At 40.6% G+C, this 15642-nt stretch overlaps 1 protein-coding gene across 1 annotated transcript in view; it reads right to left on the bottom strand.

Moving 5' to 3' along the window:
• Nucleotides 1-15642, bottom strand: part of MMD2 (monocyte to macrophage differentiation associated 2) — a 118681-nt gene extending 103039 nt beyond the window's left edge. Inside the window, exon 1 of the mRNA XM_043978608.1 lies at nt 15499-15642. Within this exon, the coding sequence (XP_043834543.1) occupies nt 15499-15545 (47 nt within the window). The 5' untranslated portion in view covers nt 15546-15642. The remainder of the gene's footprint in view (nt 1-15498) is intronic.

Raw genomic sequence — 15642 nt, 5'->3', positions numbered from 1 at the left:
AAGGCATATTTCAGCACAAAATCCCAATAACTAAAGATTTTAATAGTGATTGCCTTGGAATTTGGGGAGTTTCCCACCAGTGAAAGTGTCCAAGCATAGGCTGGATGACTACCTCCCAAGGATACTACAGAAGGGATTCTTCTATAGGTTGAGAGATTGGACCTTACAATACTAAGATGCTAGATTCAAAATTCTAAAGTGGTATTTTATCAGAACTTCTCTGTACTCTAGCTTGTGGTGACTAAAATGGGGTCTTTGTTCTGTTTCAGATTATTCTATTTCTTTTTGCCATTTCATGGACATCTAGTTGTTTTTCTACTATCTGAAATCCAATTTAATTAGACATTCCTATCCCAGAAGTTGGGAATGTAATGCTGTCATATTCTACAACTTAGGAGATCACCATCGGCTTCTTTCCAGTGTATTTTGTTCTTAGGCCTTTCATCAGAATGTTTCTCTGATGCTTATGTCTAGGATTGGTTGACTTCCTTAATATTCTCTCGAGTCGGATTTCAAACACAAGCAAACTTCAAAGATCTCTTTGAGGCTTTGCATTTAAAGGGAGAAAAAGAAAAGTATCAAAGAAATTCAACACAATCTCCTCCCCATAAAATGATAAGTTTCTTCCATAAGCTTGCTGTACAAATGATTCCTGATCACTGTTCTTTCTTTTTTAATTAGAAATTTTCAATTAACAAACATTTATTTTTATCTTTTCCCACCTCTCCTCTCTCCTGAAACAAAAAGCCTCATAATTTCTATCAGATGGATAGAATTCTTCATCATCAGTCATTTGAGATCATGGCTGGGTCATTGTACTGATGGGGGTTCTTTCAAAGATGTTTGTTTTATAGTGTTGTTACTGTATACATTGTTAACTGGTTCTATTCACTTCACTTTGCATCAATTCATACAAGATTTCCCAGGTTTTTTGAAATGTCCCTTTTGTAATTTCTTATGATACAATAATATTCTGTTACATTCATGTACCATAATATGTTCAGCCATTCCCCAATTGATTGGTACCCTCTTAACCTCTAGTTCTTTACCAGATAAAAAACCTGTTATAAACAATCTTGTATGTTTAGGTCTTTTTTTTCTTTCTCTGATCTCTCTGAGGTATCTAAGGGTATGCATAGTTTAGTAACTGATCACTGTGTTTTAACCCTGTTAAGAAAATAAAATTCTATTAAAAAAAAGAATAATGGAAGAAGTACTGGATCATAAGTCAGAAGACCTACATTCTATCCTTATTCCCACCAGTGACTCACTATGTGATCTCAAAAAAGTCATCTCAAATTTTCTTAGTTTTTCTAGTTGTAAAATCAAGATGACACTTGTTGTACTTCATAGAGTTGTTGTAAGGGTCCTTTGAAGAATGTTGGGGAAAGAATTTTACAAAACGTAAAGTTCCATAAGGATAGGTTATTAATTAAAATGGATTCTATTTCTATCAGACTTAAGGATTTAGAAGTGAGTTCCCTCCCTACATCACTTCCTGCTATTGTGTTAGTCTGTCTCCTACCTCACCTTCAGGATAAATCCACTTGTCACTCTTGTCACTACTTATTCAATCGCAGACAGCCTAATCTGGCCTGGAATTAGGCTCTCTTGTCTTGTGAGCTCTAAAATCCAGGTTTTAAGTGGAAGGTTGGCAGAACCACCTAAGGAGTTTGGGGCCCTTGAAAAAAAGTATCCTTCAGGGGCAGCTAGGTGGCGCAGTGGATAGAGCACCGCCCCTGGAGTCAGGAGGACCTGAGTTCAAATCCAGCCTCACACTTACTAGCTGTGTGACCCTAGGCAAGTCACTTAACCCCAATTACCTCACAAAAAAAGAAAGAAAGAAAGCACCCTTCAAAGTTATCTGGAGATAAAGATTCCAGCTGAGGGAATGACAAACCAGTCTGCCTACAACTATGTCCATTCTGGAACATAAAGATCTTGATTGCCTTGTACTAGGTGTATGAACTTAAGGCACCCCATCAGTCCCCATCTTGGGTCTCCCTTTGGCTTCCACCCTCATCATTCTACTGAAGCTACTTTTTTCCAAAGTTAACAGTGGTCTCTTAATGGCCAAATCTATTAGCCTTTCTTTGACTTCTTGTCAGCACTTGACACTGTTGACCATCCTCTCCTCCCCTATGCTCCCACTTGTTTGGGTATTCACAACACTGTTATTTGTTCTTTATTTATTTTTTTAATTTGTATTTTATTTTATTTTATTTTATTTTTATTTTTTTGCGGAGCAATGGGGGTTAAGTGACTTGCCCAAGGTCACACAGCTAGTAAGTGTCTGAGGCCGGATTTGAACTCAGGTACTCCTGAATCCAGGGCCGGTGCTTTATCCACTGTGCTACCTAGCTGCCCCTGTATTTTATTTTAAGGAAATAGAGAACCAGTGAGTTAGGGGTTTTTTGTTTGCTTGTTTAGTGGGGCAATGAGGGTTAAGTGAGTCGTCCAGGGTCACACAGCTAGTGATTGTTAAGTGTCTGAGGCCGGATTTGAACTCAGGTCCTCCTGAATCCAGGGCTGGTGCTTTATCCACTGCACCACCTGGCTGCCCTGTCCTTTATTTTTGAAGGGGACCAATGACATCACAGGGTGATGTCTTGACTTCCACAAATTGAATTTAAGTGAGGCAGAATCGCACAAAGTTGTCAGCCTCACTCTCTCTTCCAAAGTCATAAAAGTCCAGTGGTGAGATGGAAGTCAAGATGACCAGCAGTGGTCTAGGCTACAGTGGATAACCTAGACTTCTTTGATGCCTGACCAAGCTCTAAGCATAAGTCGAATTAAAAATTTTCAATTTCCCTCCACAAGAGCCATCTTCATGGCTCTTGGAACAAAGTATTCTTATTCTGCCCATTCTACTGGGGAAGTCTTCCCAAGCTTCAGGGTAGACAGCCCCCTAACTCACCAATGGGTTTGAGGTCTGTCAGTTACCCTCAACCTGGTTTAGCCCATGCCCATCTGCTGAGACAGTTTTACTCGGCTGTGACTGTTGTGCATGCTACAGCTTCTTGGAGCCACAGGTGGGAGTTGGGTAGCAGGTGGACACCAAAGATGGATGAGCAACCATGAAAAGGACTTAGCAAGCTCTCACACCAGATGTGCTAGTCATCTCTGAGCACACAATACACTACTCTCTCCTTGTCACCCTTCAACTTGTCTCATGCTCCTTCTCAATCTCCTTTGCTGTCTCATCATTCATATCAGGCCTCCTAACTCCTAGGGTCTACCTTACTGCTCTGTTTTGGGACCTCTTGTCTCTCTTTACCATAGGTTCTTTTTGTGGGGCAATGAGGGTTAAGTGACTTGCCCAGGGTCACACAGTTAGTAAGTGTCAAGTGTCTGAGACTGGATTTGAACTCAGGTCCTCCTGAATCCAGGACCAGTGCTTTATCCACTGTGCCACCTAGCTGTCCCCAATGAAACCCTTCTTAGGATAATACATTTATATACATAAAATAAAACAAACAGGTTTATAAAGCAAAGGTATCCAATTATATTAAAATATAGTCATCAAGGGGCAGCTAGGTGGTACAGTAGATAGAGCACTGGCCCTAGATTCAGGAGGACCTGAGTTCAAATCCAGCCTCAGACACTTGACTCTTATTAACAGTGTGACCCTGAGCAAGTCACTTAACCCTCATTGCCCCCCCCAAAAAAATTATAATTAAGCTCATAGACCTCAAGTTAAGAACCTTGCTTTATACTATTTCACTTGATTACCTCGTTTTTATCAATGGATTTAATTATCATCTCTATGCAGATGACTCTCAAATATTTTAAAATGTTTTTTATTTTAAAAATTTTAGTCTCAAAATGTAGTCTAAGGCTGTATCACTCTATGACAATGAGATCAACCATTCTCTGGTCTCAGTCAAAACTGCCTTCAGTTCAATCAAGCATCCAGTTGGACTAATTTTTTCCCCATCATTGAACTAAACACTTGTTTGACTGAATAGACTATTTGTTCAAACATTACACAGAAAAAGTGTCAGAGACTCTATAGTCTCCTCTGTTTCTCATCCTGTGGGGCGTAGAAAGCCCCACATTTCAAGCTATAACTTACAACAGGAGAAAACTGGATGAGGGCTTCCAAGTTCAAGGCAGTATTGACTCTCCCTAGTCTTGTTGATTCTTCCTTTGAAATGTCTCTTAAAATTTGTTCATCACTATCATTACCACCCTTGTCTGTGTCCTTATGACCTCATGCACAGACTATTACGATGCCCTCTAGTTTTTCCCCACTTCAATTCATGTTGCAAAGGGATGAGCTGAGAACATTTCATCAAAAACCTCCAGCATGGAAGAAAGGTGGGAGATCAATAGGGAAGAATGTTATATACATTGCCAGATGCTATCACTGTAATAGTTGCTTTTGTTTAATGATTTGTCTGTTTCACAAGGGAGGGTTCATTGGGTGAGAGGGGAATACTCCCAGAATGAAAGTAATGTAAAGCTGAAAGGTGTCTAGGGGAGGGGGGAGGGAAGGGAGGGAGGGAGAAAAATCTGAAATTATAAAGCTTGTATAAACAAAAGTTGAGAACTATCTTTACATGTAACGGAAAAAAATAAAATACTTTATTAATTAAAAAAAGACAAACATATATAGCAGTAAAGGCAAAATTATAATAAACTATCCATAAGCTTCAAAAAAAGCTGAAAGGCATAAATTTTTAAAAATTTCTAAGAAAAAGGAAGAATCTTGAAAGAACTGCATTGCTTAGTAGATAAAATGGAAAATTCTCAGTTTGGCATTCAAGATCTTTCATAATCAGGCTTTGCCTGATCTAGCCAAACTTCCCCTTCCACTACTCCTCAAATCAAACTATTTTTCTTTCTTTTTTTTCTGTTGGAGGAGGAAAATCAGAGGTGGAAAAAAATTGTTAATTAAAAAAATACAATTAATGAAAATATTTTAAAACAGATTAATTGATGGAATTCATTAACAGAGGGAGCTTTTACACTGAGAATTCCCTACATGAATAAAATCATAGGTACAAACCAAAAAGAAATGTGCAATGTGCTGTGATATTATATTTCTCTTATCTCCCCACTGTACCTAGTACCATGCTGGGTGAATCCTTGATAAACCCTAATGATTTGATCTGAAATAAAGGGTCATTGTCCTTCTAACACTGATAATTTATAAGGTCCAACCTCTCTGGAGCCCAAAAGCTATTTAGTCTCCATATCACCCAAGTTTTTCTGTTGTTTGTTTTTATTTGTCCTACATTCTTGAAGAGGATCATGACATCGGGGTGATGTCATGACTTGCACTGAATTGGATATATGTGAGGGAAGACTATGCAAAGTCACCACCCTCACTCTCTCCTCCAGAGCCATATGGGTCCAGTGGCAAGATATACATCAAGATGACTGAATATGGCCTCGGATGTTTAAGGAAATTGGGTTTAAGTGACTTTCCCAGGGTCACACAGCTAGTAAGTGTCTGAGGTGAGATTTGAATTCAAGTCCTTCTGACTCCAGGGCCAGTGCTTTATCAACTGTGCCATCTACCTACCCAACCAAGTTTTTCTATTTAAAAAGGGAAAGACATTTAATTTGAGTCGAACTCAGGAAACTATAGATTTCTCAGCCATAGTGATGTAACTTTCTTATGACACTTGCCCAAAAGTTCAGCCATTCCCCTAGCTCCGGTGTAAGAGCTCCTAACACCTTCTTTCTAAACGTTTAAGAAAAAACAAAAATAAAAACAAAAAAACAAAAAACAGATTTTTTTTTTCTCTTCAAAAAGAAGTTCTGTGACCCTGGGCAAATCACTTAACCCTTATTGCCCCGCAAAAAAAAAAAAAATTTAAAAGTTGAATGGACAATGCACCTGAAAAGTACCTGTAGATGAATTGAATTCACAATGACTAATTGCATACTGTATTATAGCATCATACTCAACACTCTGGAGATTAAAAAAAAAAAACAACATAAGGGGCAGCTAAGTGGTGCAGTGGATAGAGCACTGGCCCTGGATTCAGGAGGACCTGAGTTCAAATTCGGCCTCAGACACTTGACACTTACTAGCTGTGTGACCCTGGGCAAGTCACTTAACCCTCAATGCCCTGCAAAACAACAACAACAACAACATAAAAGATAAAAATCCTCTAGATCAGAAGAGGTCTTTATCCATACAAATCTTACAGTCTGGTAATTTTAAGCTGAACAAATTGTAAATAAAACAATATGTGACATAGATGTTTCCCCAGGTAGCTTCACAAATCTTCTGTGAAAAATTTGACATGGAAGACAAATTTCACCCAAAAATCTAAGGAAGAAGAGGAAGCTCATGTTGGCTATGGTGAATAACAAAAAGTGTGCTGCACTTGGAGTTAGGAGTGCTCCATTCTGCTTCTGACACTAAGTAGCTGTGTGACTACAGGCAAGCCACTTAACTTCCTGGGCCTCTGTTTTCTCATCCAAAAGCTGGGGTAGTTAGACCTATAAGGTTTATATTAGCTTCAAATCTATGATTCTAAGAGCCTTCATGCTGTCTCTGCTACTTCCAAATAGTGTGACCATAGCCCAGTCATTTAACTTCAATGAGCCTCCATGTGCTCATTTGTAAAACAGGCATATTAAACCTGTGGTCTCTATTCCATAAGTTGTGAGGCTCAAATAGGGTCCTATATATTAAGCACCTCATAAACCGCTGAGCTCTACATAGATGGCAAAGATCTGAGCTTCACCCCCCCCCCCTCAGCTAGCTAGAGCCTTGTTCTTTCAGTTGATAGAATTTGCACAAAACACTTTTGGATGGCATTATCCTGAAGGACTGCTAATAGCCCATTAGCAAATGCATTCTTCCCATCCGCCTAGATGGAGGAGATAACTAAGGTTATGCAGCTTTCTGAAATACACTTTAGGTTCACATATAGACAATAGGCCGCATTTCCAATAAGAAGGCATTTTTTTTCTTTCCCCCCTCCCAACAAAAGAAAAGATAAGATTAGAGAACATTATGCTTCAGTAACTCAATTCAATTTTACATATTTATTAAGTGTCTGCTATTTGTCGGGTACTGGGGGGAACAAAAACAAAATGAGGAGTCATTCTTGCACCTGTGGTACAGTGGAGAGAGCATCGGCTTTGATTTCTGGAGGACCTGAGTTCAAATCTCATCTCTGTTGTCTGCTTTCTGTGTGAGCTTGTGAGTCACCTCTGGCCCCCAAGCCTCAGATTTCTCATCTCTAAAACAAGGGGGCTGGACCAGATAACCTCTTAGGACCCTTCCAACTCTAGAGCTATGATTCTCCAGTTTAGTAATGGGGATATGACATGTGCATAAACAAAAATGATAAAAGGGAAAATGTGGTTAGGAAAAAGCAGAGATCCAGACAAATGTCTTGGGGAAAAATTGAAGAGAGAAAAATCCCTTTTATCTGAAGGCATCAAGAAAGGATTCTTAAAGGAAAGAGCACCTGAGCTGGGTCTTGAAGGAAGAGAACAATTTTGATAGGCACTGGTAATGGCCTGCATGAATGCATGGAGACAAGAGATGGCAGGATGAAATTAAGGAGCATTTAGGAATCTGGCTCGACTGATATCTGTGAAGAGGACTCTGGGAAAGGAAATTAGAGCCAGATTGTGTGTGGACACCAGACTAAAGTCTTAAAAATCTTTTTTGTTTTGTTTTGTTGTTTGTTTGTTTTGGTGAGGCAATTGGGGTTAAGTGACTTGCCCAGGATCACACAGCTAGTAAGTGTCAAGTGTCTGAGGCTGGATTTGAACTCAGGTCCTCCTTATTCCAGGGCCAGTTCTCTATCCACTGTGCCACCCAGCTGCCCCTAAATTTTTTTTATCTTATAGACAGAAGGGAAATGGTATGATAAAGTGCCCATGGGTCCAACCCAGAGGTCAGGAAGGCCTGGGTTCAAGCCCCACATCTTAAACATACAGGTTATGTGACTTTGGGGAAGTCACTTAAACTCTTAATGACCCAGGCTCTTCTCTAAGACTACAAATTGTACAGTGATTGCTTACCTGCATTGGTTAATGGAGTTCTCTACACCTGTGAAATCACAGGTCTTGATTTTTTTAAAAGGCAATCAAGGGGCAGCGAGGTAGTACAGTGGTAAAGCACCAGCCCCGGATTCAGGAGGACCTGAGTTCAAATCCAGCCTCAGACACCTGACACTTACTAGCTGTGTGACCCTGGACAAGTCACTTAACCTTCATTGCCCCACAACAAAAAAAAAGAAAAGAAAAGAAACTAGTAATAAGCTCTTCCTGTATGTAGAGTACTGTGCTGGGCACAGAGGGGATATGTATACAAAGTCTAGAGACAGAAACCAAACAGATTACTCTATTCTTTTTTTCTGCAGAACTAGTTCAGCCTAAATGTCATTCTTCTGGTACTTTGTATGTGATACTTTGATTATTATTTATCTACTTATGAATGGATGAATAAAATAATGAATAAAATATTTATTAAGGACTTACTGTATGCAGAACACTGGGTATACAAACAGAAAAGTAAGACAGTTTCTGCTCACAGGGAGCAAACAGTCAAACAAGGGAGAAAATATATATGGAAGCAAGATGGAAAGGTCCTGGGATCCTCAGGGTACAACAGCAAAACAGATGGTAATGCTACGTCTATAATGTCATTTACTGTCATTTCCACTGGTAAAATCAAATCAGTTGGGGCGGCTAGGTGGCACAGCGGATAAAGCACTGGCCCTGGATTCAGGAGGACCTGAGTTCAAATCCGGCCTCAGACACTTAACACTTACTAGCTGTGTGACCCTGGGCAAGTCACTTAACCCCAATTGCCTCACCAAAACAAAACAAAACAAAAAAACGTAAAAAAAATCAAATCAGTTTCTGATGTTGAACCATTTGACAGTAACATGGACTTTGGTGGCAAGAACTTTCTAATCTGGGGTCTTCAGAGGCTGTGGCTGGAGTACCGACAGGAGCAATTGCCAGGCTGCATCTCCACAAGGGTTGCTTCCCAGCATGATGGCTGAGGGCACTGGGCTGGAAGTACTGCTGTTCCCAAGGCTCTGGGACTCAGGATCCTGAGTAGTCTCCATTGAGGTCTGAGGGAAAATGGTGGTCAATGTGGCAATGGTTTGAATTACCTGGCACTTGCCGCCTCCTCTTGCCCTAAGTGTGACTTGCTGCTTCATCTAAGCTGGTCTGCCTGTATGGTGACAATTGGTCAGAATGGCCCCTTCTCCACAGGAGTTGCCTCCCAGAATGATGTCTGTGAGGGCTAGTCTAAAAGCAGTACCAGAGATCTGGATGCTGTCACTACTAGGGCCCATGGTGGTAGTTGGTCAATAGCTGATGCTGGTGGAGATAAGGTAGGCAGGTCCCTTCTTCACAATGATGTCTTGTCATTGTGCTTACGTACACATCTTGTCTCCCTAACTACTATCCAAAGATCCTTGAAAGGAAGAATGGAGTTATATTTCTCTGTAGTCCCTTTGGGGAATGTTAGGTAGTGAATAAATGTTTACTATGATTATTATTAATGAGCAATCCATAGGACTGGAAAGACCTTGGAAGTCATTCAATCCAATACTTTAGGTTTTTTTTGTTTGTTTGGTTTTGGTTTTGTTTTTGTTTTTTGCGGGGCAATGGGGGTTAAGTGACTTGCCCAGGATCACACAGCTAGTAAGTGTCAAGTGTCTGAGGCCGGATTTGAACTCAGGTACTCCTGAATCCAGGGCCGGTGCTTTATCCACTGCCCCACCTAGCCGCCCGCCCCCCAATGCTTTAGTTTTACAAATCGCTCTTCAAGGTTAAGTGACTTGCCCAAGGTCATGCAGGCATCAATGCAGGTGATCACTGGATGTCCAGTCCTTTCATTCTACAGATTAAAACACTGAAACCCCTCACCCAAAAGGCTATTGAAACTGAGGGCATAAGGGGAAATCTCTACTTCCTTTACTTTTCCAAGGAGGAGGAAAACACCATAAGTTTATATGAGAGCCTGACTCCTACATAAATCTCCTCTGAAGATATTGGGGATAATGGTACCATGAGGATTTGCCTGGCTCTCACTTGGAGACTATCCAAATCTGGAAGCAAGTAGTTAGTTACAAGTCCACTACATTCAAAAGAATCAGAGTTAGTATGGAAATGGGAGACATCTCTGGGTGCCCATCCATCCCCTCAGAGGTCATATTTGAATTTTCAACAGTGCTCAATCTGCTAGAGAAAAGTTGATTTAAAAGAAATACCAAATCAGGGCCCCTACTCTAGCTCATTCCAGAAGAGCTGCTGGCAAATGGTACTGTATAATTTATTTTACACTGGCCTCTAAATGCAAAATAGAACCTTTATTTCTGCATCCAATGCATATTGCCTACATCCTGTAGCATAAGTTTATACACCCATAAAGACTCCTTTTAGAATTCTAGAAATAGAAGAGACCTAGGAGAACATCTAATCTATCTTTCTCATTTTACAGAAGAGGAAACTGAGGCACAGAGAGGTTGATTGACTTACCTAAGATCACACAATGAGTTCATCCCTGAACTGGGGCTACAACTCAGATCCACTGTTTCCCAAAACAGAATTTATGTCACTGCTCCACACTGCCTTGCCTGTACCTATTTTCAATGTATTACTTTAACAAGCCCTTCTAATATGATCATTCCAGAAATGTCTCCCTTTAAATAAATGTATTTTCCTCCTTGGTTAGAGCCGTCTTGACTTTCGCTTGAAATAAGTTTGGTCCATTGCCCAAAGAATTACTTTGCTGGTCATTAGGGTGTTGGTAGTTCTTTCTTTGATGAGTTCTCCTAGAAGACCCATAGCTAGCCACAAAGCCAGAAAGGTCTGGTTTCAAGTCCCACCTTTGATATATACTGGCAGTGTGACCCTAGGCAACTCACTTAACTTATCTGTGCTCTAGGTGACTTTCTAAGACAATAAAGTTGCAGAGAAGATGTTGACCTGTATTAGTAGAGAGAATTCCTCCCCAAGAGCTCCCTAAATTGATGACATGACAGGTCTAATCCCATGTCTATTCTATTTTGAAAGATGTAAAGCAGTAGTTGGGACCTATGAAATGTTCAAAGTTTAGCGCTCCCCCCCAAAAAAATCCTGCCCCACCAGGCTACCTGCTCAAAGAATACTTGGGTTCCTTTAAAAAATAAAACAAACAAACAAAACCCAAATCTTTTCATTCTCCAACTGAAAATGAGGTTTATCAACCAACCAGGGAGCAGCTAGGTGGTGCAGTGGATAAAGCACCAGCCTTGGATTCAGGAGGACATGAGTTCAAATCCAGCCTCAGACACTTGATACTTAACTAGCTGTGTGACCCTGAGCAAGTCACTTAACCCTCATTGCCTTGTAAGAAAAGAAAAAAAATAAGATCAACCAACCAAATAAACATTTGTTGAGTGACTACTATGTGCTGGGCATTGTGCTAGGTTCTAGAGCTACAAAGGCAAAAGTAAGATTATCCCTGCCCTCAGGAAGCTTACTTATATTTTATAGGGCAAACACCACATAACAAATGAATATATATATATATATATATAAAATAAATACAAAGTAATTTGGGGGAAGCATGAGGTAGGGTCAGAAAAAAGCCTAATGCAAGATGTGGTGTTTGAACTGCGCTTTGAAAGAAACAATTGAAGAGGCAGAGGTGAAAAGAGAGGGCATCACAGACATATAATACAGTCTATGCTAGGTTTGGAGATGGGAGATGGACTGTTGCATTTGAGGAACAGTGACTCCAGTTTGACTGGACCTTATAGGACTTGAAGAGGGAGTAATGTATAACAAGAAGGAAAATGTAGATTGGAGCCAGGTTATAAAGAGCTTTAAATTTGAAACAAGAGAATTGGTACTTGATCCTGGAGATAATAGGGAGCTATGGGAGTTTATTGATGGGGGAAAACATAGTCAGACCTTGCTTTAGGAATGTCACTTTAGCATCTGTTCGAATGTAAATCCCAATGATAAAGTTGGAACACAACTAACACTATTATTCAGAATTAAACATGAGGGGCAGCTAGGTGGTGCAGTGGATAGAGCACTGGCCCTGGAGTCAGGAGGACCTGAGTTCAAATCCAGCCTCAGACACTTAACACTTACTAGCTGTGTGACCCTGGGCAAGTCACTTAACCCCAATTGCCTCACCAAAAAAACCCAAACAAACAAACAAACAAAAAACCAGAATTAAACATGATATTGGGGCCTTTGCCTGAGTAGAGGAAACCAATAGTACTGGAAAAGTTGTTTCTTGTTTGTCCTTCATTCTCAAAGAGGACCATGACATAGGGGTGATGTCATGACTAGCAGTGAATTGGATTTAAGTGAGGGAGGGCTGTGCAAGGTCACCAACCTCACTCTCCTCCAGAGCCATCTGGGTCCAATGGCAAGATATAGATCAGGACACTGGAGATGACCTCAGATGTTTGAGGTGAGTGGGGTTAAGTGACTTGCCCAGGGTCACACAGCTAGTAAGTGTCTGAGGTGAGATTTGAACTCAGGTCCTCCAAACTTTAGGGCCAGTGCTCTATCCATTGCACCACCTAGCACTGGAAAGTATCAAAGAGGGCAGCTAGGTGTCACAGTGGATAAGGCACTGGCCCTGGATTCAGCAGCATCTGAGTTCAAATCCAGCCTCAGACACTTGACACTAGCTGTGTGACCCTGGGCAAGTCACTTAACCCTTACTGCCTCGCAAATATATATATATATACACACACACACACACACACATATATATATATATATATATATATATATACATACACACACACATATATATAAAGGACCTAAAAGTAGGAGTTATGGGGAAAGTATCCTGAGAGGCAGGGAAAAGGAAGTAGACAGTAGATGGTGGTGATGTTTACTTGCCAATTTTGTCCAAAGTAGCTATGTACACATTATCTGTTTCACCGAAGAGATGGTATTTTAATTACTTTCTAACACGTCTTATTCTGATCCTTTCACTGTGGGAACATTCCCTCAGCTGCAGCAATCCCAATTCCCTTCAGTTCAGAGAAGCAATCACCGGACAAAATTTGCTGGGGAGTCAGCCAGTCCTAGTCCCCAATTTGCCAGATGTATGATCCTGATCTAGACACACTCCTTCATCCCAGCAACCTCCAAAGTTGTTAGGGCTCATCAAAATACAGCTGCCTCTTCTTTGCCTCTACAACAACAAAACACAAAGCATGCACCAGCATTTCTATGGGTCATGTTCTAGCCTAAGGGCATTTCATTGGCAAAACAGTAGGAAGTCTCAGCTCCACCACCACCCTCTTAGCATCATCCAACAATATTTATTAAGCAATCACATAGAATCATGAAAACACAGAACTTAGGAAGATCCCAATAGCAAATTTCGTATTTCCTTCATGCTATTAGGCAAATGGGCACGTAAGGGACCACAGGCTAGAATGTACGTGATCTTTGAAAGCTGATTCTTTTCAAATTGCACCTATGAAAGCAAAGTAATAGGAGGAGGAAGTGAAGGGATATACACGGAGTCAAAAAATCTAGGTTGAAGGCTGTATCACTTAGTACTCATATGACCTTGCTCTAGTTACTTCTCCCTCTCGACTTCAAAGTCCTCATCTGTAAAATGAGGGAAGGGTGAAAAAGTTTAGACTCAGTGCTCACTTAGGTCCTTTGTAGCACTAAAAATCCGTTATTTCGTGGTAATTACTTTGATTTCACAATTTTCTCCCCCTAAATTGCATATGAGGAAAGGAATTGTGGAGGAGAGGAAAAGCAGCCGGATCATCTCCACTCCCCTCCCCCATAGACTTTTCCATTCCGTGACACTAGCCTCATTGCTGTTCCTTGCACAATACTCCATTTCCTGGCTCTAGGAATTTTCACTGACCCACCCCAACATCCACTCCATGCCTGGAATGCTCTTCCTCCTCATCTCCACCTCCTGGCTTCCTGGCTAAAATCCTACCTTCTACAGGAAGCCTTTCCTGATCCCCCTTAATTCTAATGCCTTCCCTCTGTTTATTATCTCCAATTTATCCTGTATATATCTTGTTTGCACATAATCATTTGCATGTTGTCTCCCTCATTAGACTGTGAGCTCTGTGAGCACAAGGACTTGTCTTTTGCCTTTCTTTGTATCCTGAGCACTTAGCACAGTGCCTAGCATACAACATAGCTGGCAGTTAAAACATTATTATTGACTGATTACTCCAGTGCTCCTCCCACCCTTAATTATTTCAACTAACAACTGTCCAATCCTTTCACATTTTCTAACTTTTTATGTTTTGTGACCTAGATAAAGGACATCAGAGAAGAATTTGCTACTGAAACATCCACCCAAAATCACTAACTAAATGCTGCTGGCTTCTTTTCAGACACTAGATACTTCTGGCATTCCCACAGTTGTGATCTGTGCCTCCTGCCATCAGGAAGTTCAGTAGCAACTCATTCTGAAGTTGGGCAAAGTGATCGTTTTTGCTCGAATATCTTTCCAGAGTAGGATTTTTTTCCAGCTTTTTTTAAACACACGCTATCAAGGTTTTCCCATCGGTATTAACTAGGTAAAATAATTATTTAACTTTTCTTTTGGTGACAGTGGAAGAAACTTCACTTCTGATTTACTTTCAAATGATGTCATTAACTAGACATTGATGCACTTTAAGAGTTTCTCTTAGAAACAACAGACTATAGCTATCAAGCACCTTAATAGAAAAGAATGATATCATTTGAGGATGATCAGTCCAATAATTTCCCCTTAACATCAGGAAGAGTTAAGAAAATCCCCTTAGTCAGAATTCATATTCTTACATCAATTAAAAATTATGCACAAAAACTCCTCAATAATTTTCCAGGCAAAATAGCATGCTCCAACCTCTTGAGGGTTTCCAAAGATATGAAAATGTCAGGCGTACCTTTAGAGAAATGTTTCCAAGAACGTCACATAAAATGGTACCTTTTCAGACATGCACTAAATCTGATCATGTCTGGCATCCCTAAGGTCTGGGCTTCTATGGTAGGATCCTATGTCTTTGTCCTGTATTTTCACTCTAGCTTTTGGTTTTCTTTGAATCTTCTGGTATCTAAGTAGGTAATATCTCTCCCTCCCCCCTCTTTTCCCTTCTCCTCTAAGCTCCTGAGAATTAAGCATAAGTTAATTCAAGATCTCAAGGAAAGGATATTGCATAGTCTTCTCTGCTTCTATGCCTAGCAAGGATGCTCTTGAAGCCAACCTAATTCTGTTAGATTCCATACCTGCCCTCTATAGCAGAATTGTTTATCCCTGTTTCAAACAATTTTTCCTTTTGGAATTTTTAAGGGTGGTGGGGAGTGAGATAAAGGATGAGCATGGGAGCCACACTCACATCCCAGATAAACCTCTTCTTCTCAAAGGGTTCAGTAGACTCCCTGGGAAGCAGCCCACAAGTGTCTTCCTGTTTTCTTGAGGTGAGAAGGTTTGTCCCTCACCGGTACCCCAACTGTTAAGGGAAATTGGGCGCGGAGGAGGAAGGGGATTGCTAGGCATGCAGATGTCAGCTTTACCTTGCATATTTTGTCTTTTGAAAATCCAGGAGTCTGGATACGAACATCTTTGCAGTTCCATCAGAATTCTGCTCTGGTACAAGTGAAGAAGGAAACTTGGAAGGAGGCAGAGAGAAAACGAAGGCGGGGAGGGGGGAGGAGACC

This window comes from Dromiciops gliroides, chromosome 1, assembly GCF_019393635.1.
Source record: "Dromiciops gliroides isolate mDroGli1 chromosome 1, mDroGli1.pri, whole genome shotgun sequence".
Lineage (NCBI taxonomy): Eukaryota > Metazoa > Chordata > Mammalia > Microbiotheria > Microbiotheriidae > Dromiciops > Dromiciops gliroides.
This window is presented reverse-complemented; position numbering and strand designations above follow the sequence as displayed.